Source organism: Cebus imitator, unplaced genomic scaffold (genome assembly GCF_001604975.1).
Source record: "Cebus imitator isolate Cc_AM_T3 unplaced genomic scaffold, Cebus_imitator-1.0 Scaffold57, whole genome shotgun sequence".
NCBI lineage: Eukaryota > Metazoa > Chordata > Mammalia > Primates > Cebidae > Cebus > Cebus imitator.
Genome location: NW_016107372.1, coordinates 514,774 through 536,486, shown reverse-complemented (window position 1 = coordinate 536,486; position 21,713 = coordinate 514,774). Strand labels below are relative to the sequence as shown.

General features: G+C 35.3%; 2 protein-coding genes across 3 annotated transcripts in view; one reads left to right on the top strand and one right to left on the bottom strand.

The window, feature by feature from the left end:
- Positions 1 to 16,515, bottom strand: part of HTR2B (5-hydroxytryptamine receptor 2B) — an 18,364-nt gene extending 1,849 nt beyond the window's left edge. The window contains exons 1-3 of one of the 2 annotated variants that reach the window (XM_017529045.2): positions 15,151 to 16,515; positions 13,610 to 14,315; positions 3,831 to 4,031 (exon numbers count right to left, since the gene is read on the bottom strand). In XM_017529045.2, the coding sequence (XP_017384534.1) occupies positions 3,831 to 4,031; positions 13,610 to 13,961 (553 nt within the window). In that variant the 5' untranslated portion in view covers positions 13,962 to 14,315; positions 15,151 to 16,515. The remainder of the gene's footprint in view (positions 1 to 3,830; positions 4,032 to 13,609; positions 14,316 to 15,150) is intronic. The other variant, XM_017529046.2, reaches the window with a different exon arrangement.
- The window catches only part of PSMD1 (proteasome 26S subunit, non-ATPase 1), a 116,752-nt gene that overhangs the window by 45,842 nt on the left and 49,197 nt on the right, over positions 1 to 21,713 (top strand). The gene's annotated exons all lie outside the window — the stretch shown is intronic.

The window sequence follows — 21,713 nt, the reverse complement described above, 5'->3', positions numbered from 1 at the left end:
CCGTGTTGACCAGGATGGTCTCGATCTCTTGACCTCGTGATCCACCCGCCTCGGCCTCCCAAAGTGCTGGGATTACAGGCTTGAGCCACCGCGCCCGGCCTTTCATCTAACTTCTTAGGGAAAACTGAGTTTATTTAAAGTACTACTTAAAAATTTGAGTGTGTGTGAATCGTGATGTAGAAGCCTGGGCACAGTGGCTCACGCCTGTAATCCCAGCACTTTGGGAGGCCATGGAGGGTGGATCCCTTGAGGTCAGGAGTTTGAGACTAGCCTGGCTAACATGGCAAAACCCCATCTCTACTAAAAATACAACGAAAATTAGCCAGGCATGGTGGCACATGCCTGTAGTCCCAGCTACTTGGGAGGCTAAGGTGAAAATCGCTGGAACCCTGGAGGCCAACGTTGCAGTGAGCTGAGATCACACGGCTGTCCTCCACGCTTAGCAACAGAGTGAGACTGTCTCAAAAAAAAAGAATTCTTCTAGGACATAGGAAAGAAATATACGTCATGTTAATTTTCTGATCTTTAAATAGCGTGAAGTATCTAAATATAATGTTGCTTAGTGAAGTAGTTTATTAGAAGGACAAATAATACAAGTGTTAACTTGAATCTTTTTCCTTTGAAACAGCAGATAATTTTTAAATGTCTGAATTAATTGATCTTTAGAAACCTCTGGAATCCTTGTGTTGTTTTATGAATCACAGAGTACCCCTCATCTACACACCCTTTTTATGGTAGCTGAAGAGCCATTGACAATAACATGTTCCTCAAACCCTTCCTAACAGAGGTCATTACTTTCTCTACTTTTCCTCATGTACACCACCAGAAAGAGGATTCTGTATACTTGTTCTGCACCAGGGGTCATTATACTACAGTTTGACGGTCATTGGCCCACATTCTATTTTTGTAAAAGTTTTATTGGCACACTGCCACTCCCATTTGTTAATAACGTATTGTCTGTGGCTACTTTTGTTCTGCTGCAGCAGATTGGAGAAACTGTGACAGAAACCATATATGCCCTGCAAGCCCAAAATATTTCCTGTCTTACCCTTCATAGAAAAAGTTTGCTGACCCCTGCTTTACACTGTTACTTTCAGATCATCATCCCACTGTTTCTTTCTCCCCCAAAACACTTGGTTTTGAAGTTTTTCTACTTATACTGTCCTCTCCATCCTGCTCTTCTGCTAACCTCCACACGTTTGTTCATCTCTATTAGTGGCTTCAGTACCTGCTATAGTCTTCTCTCTACTGCTCCAGTGCCAGCATCTTCCACAACTTCATCCTATTGATGACTAAGACCTTAATTTTATATTTCTTGAACTCTTTGACTCTTAATTATTATTGTTTGCACTAAAGCCATCCACAGGTCTACTTAAAATAATCCCATATCTAAGATTATGAACTCTAATACTTCCCTTCCTTGTCCTGCTACCTTTCACTCCTAGAGAACTTCTGTTTACTGTTTTTACCTCTAATTCATTCATTCGTCTCAATTTTCACATTCTATTAATTTCTCCCCATCAAGGCTCACATTACCTTCCTATCCAGCTTGCTGGTCAATAACTGTAGAAGTTTTCACTGGTACTTTTTATGCCCTTACCATGTTATATTATTATACTTTCTGTTGCCCAGTATTACCTAGGATAACTGTAAATCCAAAAGAAGAGAGTGAGCTCTCTTCAGCACTGTGTAGAATTTTAAAACTGAACTTATTGTCATCTGCATTTTCACTTTTTCAAAGTCACTAATTTGCGATTGGTTCTACAAGACAAAGTGCAATGAAGTGAAGGAGCATTGATCTTGGCCTTGGTGCTGAAAAGCTGTAAGTTCTTAAGCCAACCGATTAAAACCTCTAGGTTTCTTTTTTCTTACCTATAAAAGGAAGAAGTGGATTTCTAAATCTATATATTATGAGTCTTCCTTTGATTCCTTTTTTCTCCTGCACCACTAATCACTTTGTATTAGTGTAATTTGTTTATATATCTGCCTTTCTTGAGTGCAAAGATTCTTTTTCTTGATCATCTGTGTATTCTTTGTACCTAGCACATTATAAACACTCAATAAAATTTTGGTCAATTTATAAATTGATGGTCTCCAGCCTTAATTTAGATACCATTTATACCAGCAGGCTGCTTACCTTATTAGCTTGATCATATTTCACAGTTTCAAATATTTTAATTCTTCTTAAGGTTCCGTGTCTTTGATATTTTTTCCCCTTTCTCTGTCCTACTCTCCTACCCCATCCCAATATACACATACCTCACACTCTCCCTTTCCCTCTCCCTCATTGTAGTGAGCTTACCAAATATGAGTCATTTGGCATAAGTGACTTTATTATAGTTTTCCTCCTCTCTGCTTCAAATTTTAATTGTCACCCATTGTGACAATTAAATGTTCCCTTTCTGGAGCTGCTTTTGGAGGACTGGTTCTACTCTGTTGGCCTCTGCCCACTAAATTAGCCTTTTCTACTGTTTTCATATCTCTTCATTCTGAATAGACTTTTTATTGACCCTGCTTTCTTCCCACACCAGAGGAATAACACAGCTTGCTTTTACCTCCAAACTTTTTCAGAGGTTCAGCCCTTATGTCATCATTTCAGGAATATAAAGGTCAATTTCCTTGTTTTGCTTTCTTGCTGTTTTTGCCTCAGTGCTCCTACTCAGATTAGGGAGAAGTAATTTAAGTATACCAGGTCTCTTAACTTTTTGCCTCTTTGAAATATTTTTAGAAGGAAGAAGTGAGTCTGGTGGTCAGATTATTGTAATTTTTGCAAATCTGTTTGTTTTTCTGATACTAACATGTAAGAGCTTTGAATGATTTATGCATACTTCATGATAAGTACAGCTTTGAGTATTATAGATGAGTACAGGGCTATAAGACTATTTAGAAGAAAAAGGATTTCTTTTTATAAATCATTTCTGAATAACAGTATATTATGTTTTCTTTGCATCTCTCTTAAAACTTTCAATTAAACGTATTCAAAACACACGCTGTGGCTCACGCCTATAATCCCAGCGCTTTGGGAGGCTGGGGCGGCAGATCACCAGAGCTCAGGAGTTTGAGACCAGTCTGAGCAGCATGACAAAACCCCATCTCTACCAAAAATACAAAAATTAGCTAGGCGTAGTGATATGCGCCTATAGTCCCAGCTATTTGGGAGGCTGAGGGGGGACGATCGCTTGAGCCCAGGAAGTCAAGGCTGCAGTGAACCATGATTGTGCCACTGCACTCTAGCCTGGGTGACAAAGTGAGACCCTGTCTCCAAAAAAGGAACAAAAAAAACCACTTAAGCAGATGTTTAACTGTCTTCCATCTGTACACATAGGTACTGAAATATTGGCTTCCGAGATGAATTTCTGTTCTTTGATAGCTGCCTACAAAATGTTTGAGTTGTTATTTTTGTTTTTTTGTGGGTTTTTTTTGGTTAATCTTTTAAAATGTGATTTAAGGTACATTTCATTTCTTGTTATTTTAGTGTAATTATAGGATTCCAAATACTAGCTAGACCATAATTATCTGTTGGCAAGTATGAAAACTGTTCTCAAACGTAGTCTTTCTGCATACAGAAATCCAAGCAGAAAGAAATCTCAATAAACACTGTGCAGATGGTTCTTTCTGAGGACATGAGTTTTGTTCCTCTTCACACTTTTTACCAATAGTATGGTTTAGAAGCTGTATGATAAATGCAGTGACATAAGGAGCTTATGTTAATAATCAGTAGGCTGCCTTGACCTCTCGTTCTGAGTTTCGTTGCCTACCACAACTGGTATTCTAGCCAAGTAGAACCAAAGACTGTGTATGCCACCCACAATCTAGCATTCTCTACGTACCTATTGAAATTAACCACACCACTGTAATCTTGATGAATGCAGTAGCCCGTGAGTTATATTGATTGGCCTGGATTGGCTTTTTGATGGCTATATAACGATCCACTGAAATGGCACAGAGATGCATGATGGATGCAGTTGAAAAGAGAACGTCGAGAAATAACCAGGCAGGACATAGAACAAGTGGGAGGGGCCACATAGCCTCTGAAAGAAACAAAAACAAGACAAGCATTTTCTCCTGTAAAATGGCAACCTTCAGTCTACAGTTTTTCAGGTGATGTATCTTTTGTCTTTTTTGTTACTCATCTGAAATTTTATAACTTAACCTCCATAAGATGATGCTTAACTTTAGATAATGGAGACAACATTAAATACAATATTTCTGTGGATGGTAACTGTTAAATACATTTTCTATTTTGTATAATTACACCCTTTTTCTAAGTCAGCAGCAGTTTAACATTTTTAGCATTTTTTTTGAACTTTTGCTCTTTTGTCCATTCCATTTGTGATCTTTTTGAAATTTATGTAGTATTGTGACTAAAACTTAACTTTGGTATTTAAATAAAATTTATTAAGTTGCTGTTGTATAAAAAGAAAACATTTTACCATATAGAGGAAGTAGTATAACAAAAAGCATATTAGAATGGGAGTCTCTGTGGCACCTGGGCTTTAGGCCCACTTCTAGCAATAACTAGCAGCAAGATCCTTGTTTATAGCCATACTCTAGTTTGGTGAAATAGTGGAATGATTTTTTTGGCAGAAATAGTTTTTGAATAAAGATTGCAAAAGGAATGGCTTCAGATTATCCTGAAAAAAGTAGATTGTTTCCCCTTCATACTCCGTCATTCACTCCAAAAACTGGAGATGTAATAATTAGTACAGACTTTTTCTTTAAAAAGAAAATCTCAGGGTTAGACATAGTACTTAATTTAACAAACTATTACAAAACCCTGTGTACCTCATATAGTCTTAAGCACTTCAGAAACATTAACCTTAAAAAATCCTCAGGTTTGGATGTGATACTGAATGCTCTTCATAGTTTTCTAATAAATTTGCTTACACAGATGGCCATACATATGTGAATTTAATATGTTATACATTATATCTACACCCACCACTTACATGTTTACAGTTTCAAAACAACTAAAATTTTATAATTCCCCTGAGAATATTTCCATTAGAATCAAATTTAACTCCTGTAGAGAACAAATGTCAGGTATGTGAGATTATTTAAGTCTCTTTTAGGATTAGATTGTTATATGTCCACTGATAAAATATAATCTACTTTTTTTCTGACTATTGTAAGTATATCTGACTTTGGCAGGTATAAAGTGATTGCCATAATTGAAGGAAAACCAGGATAATCATCTCAGGATTGCAGAACATCAAGTGACCCTTCTATTATGAACTGTTTAAATTTAAGGAACTGTTTAAATTTAAGGAGAGAGATTAAAATCTCAGAGCAAAAAAAATACCATAATTTAAGGGCAGAGTTTTTAGATAGACTTGGCCATATTATTTTCAAGCATCAAGTAGGAGATTTTTCTTAAGTCAAGTAGGATTTCAGTGAAAAGTATTTGGGCACTTCACAAAGTGTCCAAAAGGTATCAAGGCTGATACATCCACTTTTTGGTGCTTTCTGTTTCCATAGTTGGTAGGTGGCATTCTGAATAAGAATATTAAAATATTTCTTCCTATGAACAAACTAACAAAATCAGCACAAACTTTTACTCAAAAAGAATAAATGATTGGGGCTTAGTTCCATGTTCAGCAGCTTCTTAAAAAGGGATTAAAGCATCAGGTGGAAGGGGTCATTCATACTCTTCAGTAAATTGCTGTGAAGAAACTTTGCCTCCTTGTTGAATTGGGGGTAAAAGGGATAGAGGTGGTAAATTACAGATTTATTGAACTGGAAGGAGCATTAGAGAGTATTGTTGATCTTGCAGATGAGTAAATTCAGGTATAATTAAGTCTGAATATAAGGGTAAGGAGGGGAGGCATTTATTAATCGAAATTTTAGTATTATTTTAAAGTGTTCTTTAGAACTGCCACTCAGAGTTTGCTCTTAAGATTGAGAATGAGGATCGGCATTACCTGGGTACTTGTAAGATATACAGGTTCTTGGGTCTCATCTCAGACCTAATGTATCAGACTCTGCAGTTAAACAAGGTTTCCAGGTGATTCGTATGCAAATTAACATTTGAGAAGCAGTGCTTTGGAAGACTTTCTAGGAAGGGTTGTGCCTGAGTCTTAAAAGATGCACCTAAGTTTGCTGTTGTAGTGTTATGGGCACTCAGAATGTCTCGTACAAAGGAACTAATGGGAGGCCTCTCAACGTAAATGAAGGCAGAGAAACTGGTGTTTGGAGAAAACCTAATCAATTGGATTTTCTCCCTCTTAACTGTAACATTCAGATTTTCTGTCATTTAGTGGAAAAGGACCTTGGACACAGGCAACTTTAAAGCAAACTAACAGTCTGAGTGAAAAGAATCATCATAGAGTTTGCAGTGGAAACTACTTAAAGTGAGGTTACATTCTAAACTGACCTGAAGTTCTAGATTTAGGACTGTTAAGTAGGGTGGTAGAACAATACTCGTCTAGAGCTATAATCAGAGATATTGAGGATTTAAAAGGCAGGTAATTCTTGTGTTGTATCTTAAGGATTAAAGATTTAAAAGGCAGATAATTATTTTGTTGTATCTTAGGTTTAAAAGGCAGGTAAATTATTGTGTTGTATCTTAGGTTTCCTTCCTTTAAATCCATGCTCTCTCTGTAACATCTTAAAATGGTTTGCCGACTATTTAAACCTGCCTATTTAGCTATTCTAATTATGGATTGTACTTCTGAAGATTAAGGTTTGGAAAATTCTAGTCATAAATCTAGTAGCCATAAGGAGTAAGTCATAAGAAAACTCTGATATAAAAAGTACCTGTCTTTGGAATTTGATTGTCTGATCCACATACTCCAATTGTGGGCTAAAGCTTTTTTGCTGCTGATTTAAATAAGCCTATCAAGCCCTGTTAGCCTCACTTTAAACAAAGAATTTATAAACTCATTATCACTTAAAATTCACTAGAATTTTCTTATTACAGTCAGTGCTTTATTGTTAACAGAAATATTGAGATGTGATAGAGAATTTTCTGTAAGAAAGAATGAGACCGAAATTAAAGATTAAGAGAGATGAATTTTTACAATTCCAAGCCTTTCTGATTTCAAGTTTCATGAACCACTGGTGCATAGTTTTTATGAAACTAACATAAAAGAAAAAAACTGCATTAAATTAATAGAAACCCTATATACAATACGAAAAAGAAAAAGAGGCTTTTATAAATGCCTAATAGATTTGGGTAATCTAAGAATTTATAGACATTAAAAACAGTTCTAGACATGCTTGTTTTATAAAGGGACTTTTTCTAATGTAGAGACTTTCATTCTAAAACTGTTAATATTAGTTTGGTTAGCTCAAAATCAGGAAAGTTTCTATTTAGAATAACATAATTAAAGGTTAAGTTGGTATAGTGAAATACTTTATTTCAGAACTTTTATGTTTTTATTAGGAGTTTTGGTTTTAAGAATTTATAATTACATTTATTTGTTATAGTGTATTCTGTCCAATGTATTTTCAAAAGGACTTAAGACATTTAAAGTTTGAAATAACCAAGTGAAACAGTTACATATTTAAATAGAAAGAAGAAAGAAAGAAAAGTGTATTTAAGAGTCAGTCTGAGGGAAATAAGTTACCAGGTTCTTGAACTAAATTAATTACTGTTCTTCTAGGGCTCTAAATTAGACTCATTAAAATTAAGAAAGAATAATGGCATTTCTGTGAATGCCTGAAATAATTACAGACTGAATATTAAGGCAACAAAACAAGTCCTAGGTGGATCTTGGCTTATAGACAATTGTTTAATTATCTAAATATCCATAGCACAATATTTTATTGTTTAAAATGAAGACTACACTTTAAATATTGCCATACATAAGTGATGGTGGGAATTGTCATTCAGTTATATAAATTTGTATTTGTCTCCCAGACGAGGTTCAACAACTTCATAAGTGTGGGCCTAGGCCTAATACCTTCCACAGAAAAGAGATCTTGCAGTCATCTGAAGGATTTGTACAAGTATAGGTTGACGCTCAAGTATTCTTTTCCACTTAATACGAAATATAAGTTTAACTGAAAAGAATACTGAGTTCTGCCGTGTCCTTAGGGAGGAAAAATATTCTGTGTCCTCTTAACAGTTACATGGGGTTATTTAAGATATAATATTAGCTCAGTATGCCAAATATGACAGTTTGGCGGGTCGACTTTCTCATTGGCATTTGAGAAAGCAGAGTAATAGAGGTTAAGAGTGTAAATTCTAGAATCAGTCCTCCTGGGTTTAAATCATGTCTCTGCCAATTCCTTTGTAATCTTGAACAGATTACTTACCACTTTGTTTCTCTGTCCTCTGTAAAATGAGGATAATAGTGCCTGTTTTATAGGATTGCTTTGTTAGGGTTTTTATGGATAACAATTAAATACATGTGAAGTGTTTAGAACAGTTCCTGGCAAAAAGAAAACACTCAAATGTTAATGCTTATTACTATTGTTTGACAGAAACTAGCCAACTAACTCAACCATGAAAACACTCCTGCATAGAAACAATAAGCCAAATCATCAGTATAAAATAATTGTGTTTGTCTTTCTGCCTGCTGTAGTAAAAGTGCATGCATCTGATCCGGCTTAAAACTTTAAGCTGTACTTTCAAGGGGTGAAGGAGGATGGGCTGAGAACATGTTTAACTCTATTTAACTTTGGATTAAATTTGTCATAAAAGTATATTTTTTTACTAACGTCGAATTTAACTGCTGTTTGTTTTATATATGGCACAGGAAAATAACCTGTATGTGTTGCAGTTGTGCCATGCCTGGATTTTTTGTTTGGTTTTGGTATTTTCTTGGTGGTTTTTGCTTTCTTTTAAATTAGTAAAAAATAACCTGAGGATTTTTACTAGAAACTCCATGTCTTGATAGGTAGACTTATTTTATCTGAAACCTGCTTAAAGTTGCCTTCGGGCAACTTTTTAGTTTGGAAAGTCAAGTTACATCATTTGTCAGAAAATAACTAGCATCAATCCATAAATCTAGGACATAAAATAATTCCCTTCGGAGTATGGAAAAGACTGTTTTTAAAGGCATTCCAAGAGGGCTGTGCCTATAGAGTTTACAGAGTTACTCAGTTCATGAACTTAATGCAACAGGACAAATTATAAATAGTTCTTATGTCCAAAAAAACCTTAATTTTCAAATATACATTTATCTCAGAAATTCTAATGCCTCTGTCTTTATCTTCCAGAAAAGAAAGACATAGTTCAGTTCAAATTATTGTTTAAAAGTTTGTTTCGTTTTTTGCTTTTTTTTTACTACATTTGAGCATATGAGTTATCTGGGGGTTCTATGTCTAATATGATAGTGTTTTTAACGTTTTAAGCAACTTAATACTTACACAGTTTTTTCCTGGTTTTTTAAATTTCTTCTTTACAACAAGAAGCACCTTTAATTAATTGCTTTTTTCCCCCCCATTTCAGAATTGGGTAGATTAACATTTTACTGCATATATAAATAACTGCCTTTTTTCTTTTACTGCTATACATTTGTTTCTTCTCTGATTAGACTTACATCTCAACTAAATCACATGCAGCACTCTACCAATTACTATTGGTGTTTATAAAATGCTAGGCCCTGCTTGACAAGGTGATTGAACTGTAAGATAGTAAGTGACTTGCTTGATAAAATACAGGAGAACCAAGATTCAAACCCTGGGATGTCTTGCTCCAAACAGCAGTCTTTCAGTCATTGTATATACTCTCTATCACTTATACCACGGATACTGTTTCAACTTATAGATCATGAGGCATCAATTAAAACGTAAATTATAGCCCAGTGCGGTGGCTCACACCTGTAGTCTTAACACTGGGAAGCCAAGGCATGTAGATCACCTGAGGTCAGGAGTTTGAGATGATCCTGGCCAACGTGGCAAAACCCCGTCTCTACTTAAAATACAAAACTTAGCCGGGCATGGTTGCATATGCCTGTAGTCCAAGCTACTCAGGAGGCTAAGGCAGGAGAATCTCTTGAACTTGGAAGGCGGAGGTTGCAGTTAGCCAAGAACATAGCCATACCTGCAGTCTGGGCAACAGAACGAGACTCCATTTCAAAAACAAAAAAAATTATAAATAAACCAGTAATGCCCAATGGATTACCAGATGCCATATTTTCCCCTGTTACTTTCTGGTTTGTTTTGTTTTGTTTTGTTTTGTTTTGTTTGTTTTGTTTTTGAGATGGAGTCTTGCTCTGTTACCCAGGCTGGAGTGCAGTGGCACGATCTCAGCTCACTGCAGCCTCCGCCTCCCAGTTCAAGTGATTCTCCTGCCTCGGCCTCCAAGTAGCTGGGACTACAGGTGTGTGTCACCACGCCTGGCTAATTTTTATATTTTTAGTAAAGACAGGTTTTTGCCATGTTGGCCAGGCTGGTCTTGACTCCTGACCTCAGGTGAGCTACTGTGCCCAGCCTGGCCTCCCTTGTTACTTTTTAAATTACTTATAAAATAAAAGAAAGAAAGGTTCAAAGAAGCTCTTAAATGGTGAACATCCTGTCTTTTTTATATCAGCATTAAGATGTTGTTTTCATGCTCAAGTATTTCTAACAGGTATCTTTAATCCTTATATTATAATCTGTTGATTTATGATCATGGATTTTTGAATTATGGACAAGACAATAAAAAACTAGAACCGTAAAGATCATCAAGGCCAGTGCTCCCAGATAGGAGGAAATGGCAGAAAAAATTGACCTAGCACAACTCATTTGAAAGACAGTGTTGTGCCTGAGTTGTCATAATCTTGGCAAAATAGGAATTCAAACAGTGTATTATTAAATATTATACAGATCAGTGATTGAATAAAATATCTCTCAGTATAAGGACACAGGAGCCACTTTTACATTTTACTGCTCTTGTTTTTAAAATTTTGTTTTCTTAGAATACTAGCTAGTATAAAGTTTTGTGTTACTTTCATTGAATTTCCCTGAGATAGCTAAAATTATTTCTCATAGTGATAATCTTTTATCATAAAACCCAGAATACTTGTTTGTACAAACTTTAGAAGTCCTGAAGACTACCACTACAATAAGAGTGAAAGTCTAATTCTGCCTTTTAAAGGTATCATATGTTCTTATAAATGCATTCGTTTAGAAAAATCTTAGTGTTCATTGATTTGCAAAAGGTTTAAGGTTGTAAAAAATATCTTAGTATTTGAAGTCAGGTTTCCATTTGTAATACATGCAGTTCCCAATTTATGAATTCATCCTTTGAAGCTTGTTAGAGAGAGCCACATGTGTTTTTTTTCCTACTTTTTTTTTAATAGAAATTGAATTATGCTTTAGATAAATAATGCAATAATGTATTAGTGGTTCCCAGATTTGTTCATTTTTAACAAATCTACAAACCCTACTGTACAACTTAATTCTGATAGTAAAAATGTTTGGGGATATAAAAGATTTTATTTTGTAATGAGAAATTAATGAACATGAGCCAGGCATGGTGCCTATAATCCTAGCTACTTGAGAGGCTGAGGCCAGATGATAGCTTGAACCCAGGAGTTTGAGGCTAGCCTAGGCAACATAGCAAGACCCCATCTCTATTAAAATAAATAAATAAAAATAAATTTGAAAATTAACAAACATTTGGAAGAGTGAAATACTATTAAAGTATATATCAATTAAGACATAAATATGAAGACATTTTACATATTTTATGTTAACATGTGTTGAGTTTTCTGCTAATTGTATTGCTAAGAATATCTTGGGGTACCAACATTTTAAATACGCATTTAAAATTTTCAGCTGCTGGATACCCATTTTTCTATAGAATACATAAAATTATCTTTGTTATGTTTTGGTATTTTGTTAACTCAGTTTAATACTATGGAACTTTGTCTTTTAAGATTCCTTAACTATTTTTCTGATAATTTAAGTACTTACAGTAGTACCTTGCATATAATAGATGTTTGATATTTATGGGCTCAAAGATTTTAAAGCTAAAATTCACTTCATAATTCTTTCAATTTCATGTATTCAACAACATTAAATTTTATGGTAGTCTGAAATAAGCATTTTGACATTTTCTATATGACAAGCAAAGCACAATTTGAAGAGTATGATTTTACATCTTAAGCTACTATTATGTACGTGGAGATGAGCACTGGAATCATATGCGTGTACAATCTATCAAATATGCATATATATTTCTACATAATACTTTCTTTTAAGCTTTATTCAGAATTAAGGTTCTTTATGTTCTCTATTATAGCAAGATTTCACTTTTTTTTTTTTTATTTTGCCCAACTGCAACTGTCTTGATAGAGTTATATATGGTAAGATTTCTTAATTATTCTCCATGGTTTCATGTAGCATTAGATTACTCAAAAGATTACAAATTTATAAAAGAGAGGGATATAGAAAAACTGTTAATGATTAGAAAGTCTAATTAAAGCAGTAGAGCCTTACTCATTACTGCTTGTCCTGCCACATATTTTTCTTGATTAATTTTAAAGCCCAGGTAAATGTTGATTTTAAATGGAAGGTTTAAACCTGTTACCATCTGATGATAATTTTAGATATCTTTCTGTTATTACTTATAAAATTGTAACATATAAGACCTGGGTATAATAGTTGGAATAGCAGGGATTTTTCTACCTTCTAATACGGATTCTAGTTTAATAAATTTTATTTCTATAATTTAAAATATTTTCATCTTCATATAAGTAAATCTGAGAAACCGTATCTGCCACAAATAATCATTTTTTTAGGCAGTTTATGAATGGAATATCAGTTTACATCAAGCATTGAATAAGTTAAATATCCTCTTAAATGCTGATTCCAAGGGTCTATGAGCCCTCATAATTCATCAGCAGAACTATTTGTGTTTATCCAAATTTTATAACTAGAGATGATATGCATAAATCTGAAACTACTTATATTTATTTTATTATTCTTTTTTATTATAACAAACTAAGATTTCAGTGTCAAGCTATACTTTTTATTATCACAATAACTAGGTTTTAATCTACTTACTTAGAGGTCTATCACAAGCACAGATGGCCATATATAATAAAAAAAAGTTAAACAGATGAGTCATCTCTTTGGACACTCTGAGCCAAACCATTTTCTTTAGCAACTAAACATAATTTTTCTTAACATGACACATAAGTAGGAATTGTATTCAAGTTTATAATACACAAACATTAAAAGATATAACAAGAGTTTTTTAACAATTCCAATTTTAAACTGGGGCTTAGTGATTTAAATTGGGCTTAAGTGTTTATTTAGTGATTCAAAGACCTTATCATTAACCCAGCATGTATCTGTCCCAGAAGTGTCCTAGTTATTGCTTTAAGGAAAAGTTATCAATGTAGAAAGTTAAAGTATAGGCCTATTCACTATAATTTGTAGATAATACATTCAGAATCCATAAATATCACTAACTTGAATGACTTTTTAAATGATTTTATTAGATGGCTTAGGAGGGAGTAAAGTTGTTTGCAAAAAAATATTTTTTGTTCTTTAAAACTGATGATCAACCATAGAAAATGATGTAAAACAAGTGACTGTTTACTTGCCGTATCTTTAAATAGTCCAAGTTCATCTTTTATTTCAAGAAAAATAAAGATTCAATGAGTGTCCAGTTCTCTAATAGCATATCATAGTTCTGTGGTTTGATGGCACAAACAAGTGAAATACTTACCAAACATTATTGTCAAGAGGGCAATTGGCATCACAAACAATCCAACCAGCAAATCAGCCACCGCCAAGGACATTAGAAAGTAATTAGTAGCATACTGCAGCTTTTTCTCCAGTGAAACAGCCAGAATAACAAGGGTATTTCCACCAATTGTGGGTATTATCACCATGAGTATCAGAAGAGCTGCCCAGTGCAGTTTATTTCCCTGTTCCTCAACAATCAGTTTCATTTCTTCCGGTATTGATTCTGTCTGTAATCCAGACCAGTTAGAAGAGATAAAGTGAACAAAGGTGCTCTGCAAAATGTGCCCAGGAATTGTGCTTTGAAGTTCAGACACTCTATGAGAGAGACCCATTTGCTGTTTTTCTGTGATTCAGTGTCGTTCCGAACAGTGGTCAGCATGGTCAGTAGCTAAGCTGGTCATCTGGTTTTTTTTAAAGCATTGTACCCAGCCAAACACTCAAAACCAAAGATGACACCTTCCTTTAAAAAAAAATTCAAGTTCTCAAAAATGAGCACATGAACACATCTGTCCATGTGTGTAGGTAAGATCTCCAAGAATTTAATATTTTCTAGAGGCTTAAATTTAGGAAGGCTCTGAAAGAAACTGATAGCTATGAAAAAAATAGGAGGGTTTTTTTTTAAGTTTCTCTCTTTTTCTGCCGTAGTTGTAGAGACGTGTTTGAACTTGCATGCCAGAGAGGTTCCCCTAGATACAAAATACACAGATTGCATTATTTTATTCATTTCTGAAAGTGGTAAAAACACTTGATAACCCTTCCCTTCTTAGTAAGTCTGTTGTGCATTTGTGTCAATGCAGCCAATTCTCCAAAAATACTATATTTCTCAGTTAATAAAACAGAAGGCACATTAAATTTTTCAATGGTTATAATAAAAAGGTGTTTCCTTGCCTTTGAATGTCTTTTTACCTTTATTTACAGTCTAGAAAAGTCGAAACACAGTAGTTCAGAATAGAACTTTCTGTATGCACTGGCCACCCACCTAGAAACACTCCAAGCCTAACAAGGGTCTAAATAAACGATTTACCAGCTAGGAATCCTTATATGTAATTGGCTTTGTCTGATCAACTTTGTGAGTACTAATATAAATGCCATTTTAGATTTCCTTTAGTTTGAGAGAAGGAAAAAAATAGGTATTACTGGGATCCAAATAATTGTTCTTAGTAATTTCATCTCTCATGGTATGTTTTTGCAACAAATGTGTTCTAAATTTAATCACCAAATTTGCCAAATTCAAACGAACTCTTTTTTTCTTTTAAGTAGTGTTTTTTTTTTTTTCTTTAACCTTCCCATTTGCCTTGAGAAGAAAGGGAAACCAAAAGGAAGATTAAACCATTTATTTATTCATCAAATGTACAAATCACATTTTTAAAAACTCCCCCTTAGCATTAGTAAATTTTTCATTTTGCTTTTTAAACCACTGAATAAAAATGAAAGATTATGATATCAGAGTTCTTGAAACTTAAGAAAAAGGAAACTAAAAAACCTTTAGATTAATTCCATATGTATTTGTTAAATACTTACCTCTGGCTTTGTTGTTACCTTCCCGAGCATGTCATCTTATCCGTTCAGCAGACTTGCTTGCTGCTGTGCCTGAAGTCCTCCTCTCATTGACTTATTCTGAGCCTCCAGCACAGGCGGTTGAAAGCAGTGAAACAAATACGTTGTATAGCTGTGAGCATGCCAAGGAAGTTATTTCCTCTTTGATATATTCATTTTTAGAGAGTAGCAGGATTCATTGTGATTCATAAAACCACTGTTAAGTGTGTTAAACCAGTTCATGGGCCTTATTCAAGTTATATTTTTTAAGAGCTCTCTTTAATATTTAGAGGGACTGTAATAAACTTGATCATTTTAGCTTAAGATAGTTTTTTTGGGATTGCGCCTGAGCTGTTTTTCCCATTTAAGAAAAAATAAGATATCATCGATCTATTCTAGATGTTTCATTCTATGAAGATTCTGCTCTTTTAGCCTATAGTGATTTCTATAGTTCTAACTTATAGCAGGGAAACCAGGTTCTTATCTAGCTTTTCTGCCTTTGCTGTGGAACGCCATTAATTTGCTCTGGTTGCAACCTTATATAGAAGAAGAGCACAGAAAGGCCTGAATTCTACATGTATACATAGGTTTTAGCAGAAACTTTTTTACTGCTTATTTTTAAACAGAAGATCTCTGGATTTAGGAGTGGCTCACAGCTTTTTTTCCCTGTAGATTTTACATTGGAGAAAATGTAAGTATTGAAAATACGGTTTTGCCTTATTTCAGAAAATTGGTGTTTAGATCTTAACAGTTACACTATTTAGCCAGGCACGGTGGCTCATGTCTGTAATCCTAGCACTTTGGGAGGCCAAGGTGGGTGTATCACCTGAGGTCAGGAGTTCAAGACCAGCCTGGCCATCATGGTGAAACCCCATCTTTAAAAAAAAAAAAAAAAAAAAAACCGTTACACTGTTTAAGTTTTCTCTAAACAGAGACCAGCTTAGTATCAGCATTCTCAAGGTTTCCTTTTAAAAGATCATTGTTGATGACTATTTTTAAATTAATTACTTATAAATCAGTGATGGCATTTGTGCCCTTTTCTAGTCTCAAATTTGTATTACTTTGCTCTTGTTAAATGTTATTGGAAAATACCTAGTTCATTTTAGCTCTACTGAGCACTTCAGATTTTATTCAGTATTTGCTTTTTTTGAAACTCAAAATTTACTATATTAGAAAAAATACTTGTGAAGAATTCTAGATGAAAAGAAATGAAATTATATTCAAGAGAAATCAGATGTTTTCTAATGTACCAGAATTTCTAGTCAGGAATATGAAAATCTTTTAAGGCAAGGTTCGGTGGCTCATGCTTGTAATCCCAGCACTTTGGGAGACCAAGACAGGTGGATTCCTTGAGTCTAGGAGTTAGAAACCAGCTTGGACAACATGGCAAAACCCTGTCTCTACAAAAAACACAAAAATTAGCAGGGCGTGGTGGTGCACGCCTGTAGTCCTAGCTACTGGGCGGCAGCAGAGGGGTCGGCGGTAGGGGGAGACCTGAGGTGGGAGGATTGCTTGAACCTGGGGGAGGTCAAGGCTACAGTGAGCCAAGATCGCACCACTGTGCTCCAGCTTGGGCTGAAAGAATGAAACCCTGTCTCCAAAATAAAAAGAAAGAAAGAAAGAAAGTATTTAAAAATACTGCTTAGTTCTGAGTTACACTTTGACATCTGTGCTTATGAAGGGAGGTAGAGGTCTGCAAAACAAGTAATGTCAGTTTGAAAATAGCAGCACCATTATATCCAGTGAAAAGACTTATATAAAATAAGCCTTTATAGATTTGTTTATAGATAAAATTTTTTAAATATTAAGTATATTATAAAAATGCAATCACTATTGTACTTTGCCAAATCCTTTCACATTCACTCATTTTTTTCCCTCAACTTAGAAAAGTAAGATTGGTACTTGGATTTTTTTTTTTTTTTTTTTTTTTTTTAAATCAGTTTAATGGCTAAATTGTTTTAACGACTAAGGAACATAACTAGATAGAACAGCTACTTGTTTGACAATCTCAGGTTATGTGAAGCCAGCTGAGAGTCAAGAAGAAAGCAAGATAATAATACATAGGCCAGGCGCAGTGGCTCACACCTGTAATACCAGCACTTTGGGAGGCCAAGGCAGGCAGATCACCTGAAGTCAGGGGTTCGAGACCTGTCTGACGAACATGGAGAAACGCCGTCTCTACTGAAAATACAAAATGAAACAGGCGTGGTGGCACGTGCCTATAATCCCAGCTACTCAGGAGGCTGAGGCAGGATAATCGCTTGAACCTGGGAAGCAGAGGTTGTGGTGAGCCAAGTTCACACCATTGCATTCCAACTTGGGCAAGAAGAGCAAAACTCGATCTCAAAATAATAATAAATGATTATATAGGATAATTGAATCTCACCAAATAACTGAACCAGTACTCTAAAACCCGAAACACTTTAAGTAGAAAGCAGCCTCTAAGTCGCCACTTCATATATTTTTGCTTTCTACATACATAGGTGCGAGCGCGCGCGCACACACACACACAGACGTTTAAACACACACAAAACTTTGACTCTCCCCATTCTTTAATGAAAATAACCTTATGGTGATAAGTGTAGATAATACAAAACAATGTTGAATGATAAATTCACTTGAGATAATTTTAATAAACATGTTTTCTTGCCTACTCCAGATTTGAGTAACAAGTTAAAAGGTAGACAAGCACTTTGGTAATAGCAAATAGGGTCAACTGAAACAAACAAAAAACAATAATTTAAATGTATAAACATGTAGGTCTATTCAAAGTAGAGACTTGTAGCTCTTTTTTTTTTTTCTTTTTTTTTGAAAGACAGTGTCTCCCTCTCTTGCCCAGGCTGGAGCACATTGGCACAATTTCCACTTACTGCAACCTCTGCCTCCCAGATTCAAGCATTTCTCCTGCCTCGGCCTCTCCAGTAGCTGGGATTACAGCCACCTGCCACCATGCCCAGCTAATTTTTATGTTTTTAGTAGAGACAGGGTTTCGCCATGTTGGCCAGGCTGGTCTCAAACTCCTGACCTCAAGCGATCGCCTGCCTTGGCCTCCCAAAGTGCTGGGATTATAGGCGTGAGCCACCACACCCAACCTCCTTCCACAGCTTTTTATGTGGCATAATGATGGATAGCATAGTGGTGATTTCTATGTACTTGAGAAAAGACTAGATCATGTTCATTCAGCTATGTTTTAGATGCCAATAAATGTGACATGAATTTTTTTAAGATTTCTATGCAAATAATAAATATAAAAGTATGATTCTTTATGGTAGAGTGAGGTTTCTAATATATGGAAACTTCAGATATTTCCTTTCCCAAAAACTTCAGATAAAGTAACTCTTACCAAAGTAACTTCAAGGTCAAACTCAGCCTTTAATCCAGGAATAACTAAAAAAAAAACCTAATTGGCACATTTTTCCTAAGATAATTGAATTTTCTCCTTGATGTCTTTTAAATTTATTGAACAGATTCTATCTTTGACCAAAAAGGGCAGTCTAATATCCCTTACAGGTCTAGGAAAACAGCTTAAATATCAGCCAAGAAAATTTTTTTACCTCTCATTCATAATACCTATTAAACTGTAACCATTAAGGAATGTTTAAAATGATAGGGATTGTATACGTTACATCTTCATTTGTGAAGTATTTACTAAATGCCATATACTCATGGAGACACATTAATGAATAAGGTAAACATTTTCTGTCCTCATGTAATTTATAATTTTATGGAGGATACAAACAAGTATATTGGTAACTATAGTACAGACATGGTAGAGCTAAGACTAGCTCACTTCAGCAGGACCTACAATTAAGCTCAAATATTTCTCAGCTTTCTGCTTATTCATTCCTCTCATGTTCATTCTCTTTGACAAGATCAGTGAAGAGCTGAAACTGTAATAGCTATTTCAAACTTTATCTGTTCTCGTTGGACTCTTCATTCTGTCCTGACTGCCTGTTATTTTAGTGAATGACTTAGACAAATCAGAAACAAGCTCCATCACCTTTCACTGTCATCTCAAAATGTCTTTCTTTTCATCCATCCTATCCTCCTTTGGGATCATGTTATCATTCTTTTCCACAATTGAATTCCACTTAGGTTCTTGATCCCAGCTCTTATATATATATATATAGATATCATATAGATATCACATATACATACATATATTACAGTCTTGCTGAATAAAGTATTTCCTTTTTCACACGTAGAATCTGTGCCTTGAATATTTGGTCCCTCAGCTCTAAATCTGTCTGGTAGACATGCTCAGGTTTCCAGATAATGAAAAAGAAAAACCTTTTCTCTGTAAGTCTCTTCTTTCCTCACCAAACTTCTTTAAAGGATTGCCTGTCTTTTTCTCTCCTTACCACCCCCAGTCTGTAATCCTTATAATCAGATTTTTATATCCAATATTATTCTAAAACAACTCTTGAAAAGTCCTCTGGAAAGTTGTCAATTTTGTGCAGTATTTAGCACTGTGTGACTAAGTACAGTCTTCTTAAACCAGTCTTGTCTTGTCTTTAAAGACACCCCATCCAGAATATCTTTGCTATAGAATCTTTTCTGACTTTTATTACTCTCCCTTAATATGCATATTCTCCCCAGTTATGCTCTGTTGACTTAATCTTCCTCTTCATTTTTTCTCTCTATTCACTCTTAGTTTTCACTGGCTTGTTGAAAAAAAAAAGAATCTCCTACAACTCTGTTTCCAGCCAAATGGCTGTGAGTCTGTGGTCATGAAATGGGACAAGCTTCGTACCTAAGACAAACTTCATTGATTTATCTGAGCTTTAATCCCTGTTTCTGTAAAAAGAAGATGATGTAGGCTGCTCTGCCTGTTTCACAGCGGTATTTGACTCAGTAGATCATTTCTTCTTTCTCTTCTCTGGCTGTTCCTTTTTAGTCTCCTTTGCTTGTTGTGCTTCATCTCTTCAACATCTTAATATTGAGGCACCATTTTAACTCATTTTTGTATCTCTTTTCTCCTCTGTCTACAGTTGGTGATTTCATTCACTTTTATGGCTTTTAAATACTATCTCTTTACGGAAACTCCTAATGTTAGCTTTTCCTTCAAACTCCAGTTTCTTATGTTCAGTTACCTAATTACTAATTTCCGTTGTCTGTAAAACGTCTCAAACTCAAAATTTGCAAAACTGATAACAACCAAAATGACCCAGGTCTGATCATATCATTACTTTGCTCTGAATCCTGTGATGGCTTTTCATTTCACCAGGGTGAAAATCAAAGTTCCTATAATGACCTATAAAGCCTAACAGGATGTGACCCGCTGTTACCTTTCTGACCCTGTCTTCAATTGCTCTCCACCTTCTTCACTGCACTCAAACCATTGGCCTCCTTGCTAATTCTCAAACATGTCAGGCATTGTTCCACTGCAGGGCCTTTTCATGAGTTGTTTTGTGTACCTAGCACACTCCTCTGGATAGCCACTTGGCTTGCTTCCTCATAGCCTTCCTTGTCTTTCTGTAAATATCAGCTTCTCATTGAAGCATATCCTGACCACCATAATTAAAATTGCAATATGCCCTCCTCTCCTGGCTCTTTCAGTACCCCTTACTCTGATCTCCTATTTTTTTTCTTCTCAGTACTTCACTTCTTTACTTAATTGATCATTTATACGTTTATCATATTTATTATTATCTGTTTGCTGCTAGGATGTAGCCTTTGCCTTTTTTTTAAATCACTGATCTTTTTGAGTTTATCCTGCTTAGAATGTGTTGATCATCTTGTCTTTCATCAACATTTGGGAAGTCTTTGGCCATTGTTTTTTCAGATGGTCTTTCTGTCCCCCTCTTTCTTCTCCCTCTGAGCCAGTCATTTTGCATATTGATCTGCTTAATAGTGTCCCACACGCCTCTTAAACTCTATTCATTTTTCTTCCTTTTCTTTTTTTGTTCCTCAGACTGAATTATCTCAGTTGACCTATCTTCAGGTTCACTGCTTGTTTCTTCTGCCTGCTCAACTTTACTGTTGAACCCCCTCTAGTGAATTATTCATTTCAATTTTACTTTTAAGTTCCAGAATTTCTATTCAGTTTCTTTTTATTGATGATTCTTTATTTGGTAAGACATTGTTCTCCCATTTCCTTTAGTTATTTGCCTATGGTTTCCTTTAGCTCTTTGTGTATATTTAAGAGTTTATTTAAATCCAATGCCTACCCTTCCTGGGGAACAGTTTCTGTTAATTTCCTTTTTTCCTGTAATGGGGTATACTTTCTCATTTCTTTTTAGGCCTCATAATTTTTTTTGTCAAAAGCTGGACATTTGCCAGGCGCTGTGGCTGACGCCTGTAATCCCAGCACTTTGGGAGGCCGAGGCGGGTGGATCACGAGATCAAGAGATCGAGACCATCCTGGTCAACACGGTGAAACCCTGTCTCTACTAAAACTACAAAAAATCAGCTGGGCATGGTGGCGCGTGCCTGTAATCCCAGCTACTTAGGAGGCTGAGGCAGGAGAATTGCCGGAACCCAGGAGGCGGAGGTTGCGGTGAGCCAAGATCGCGCCATTGCACTCCAGCCTGGGTAACAAGAGCGAA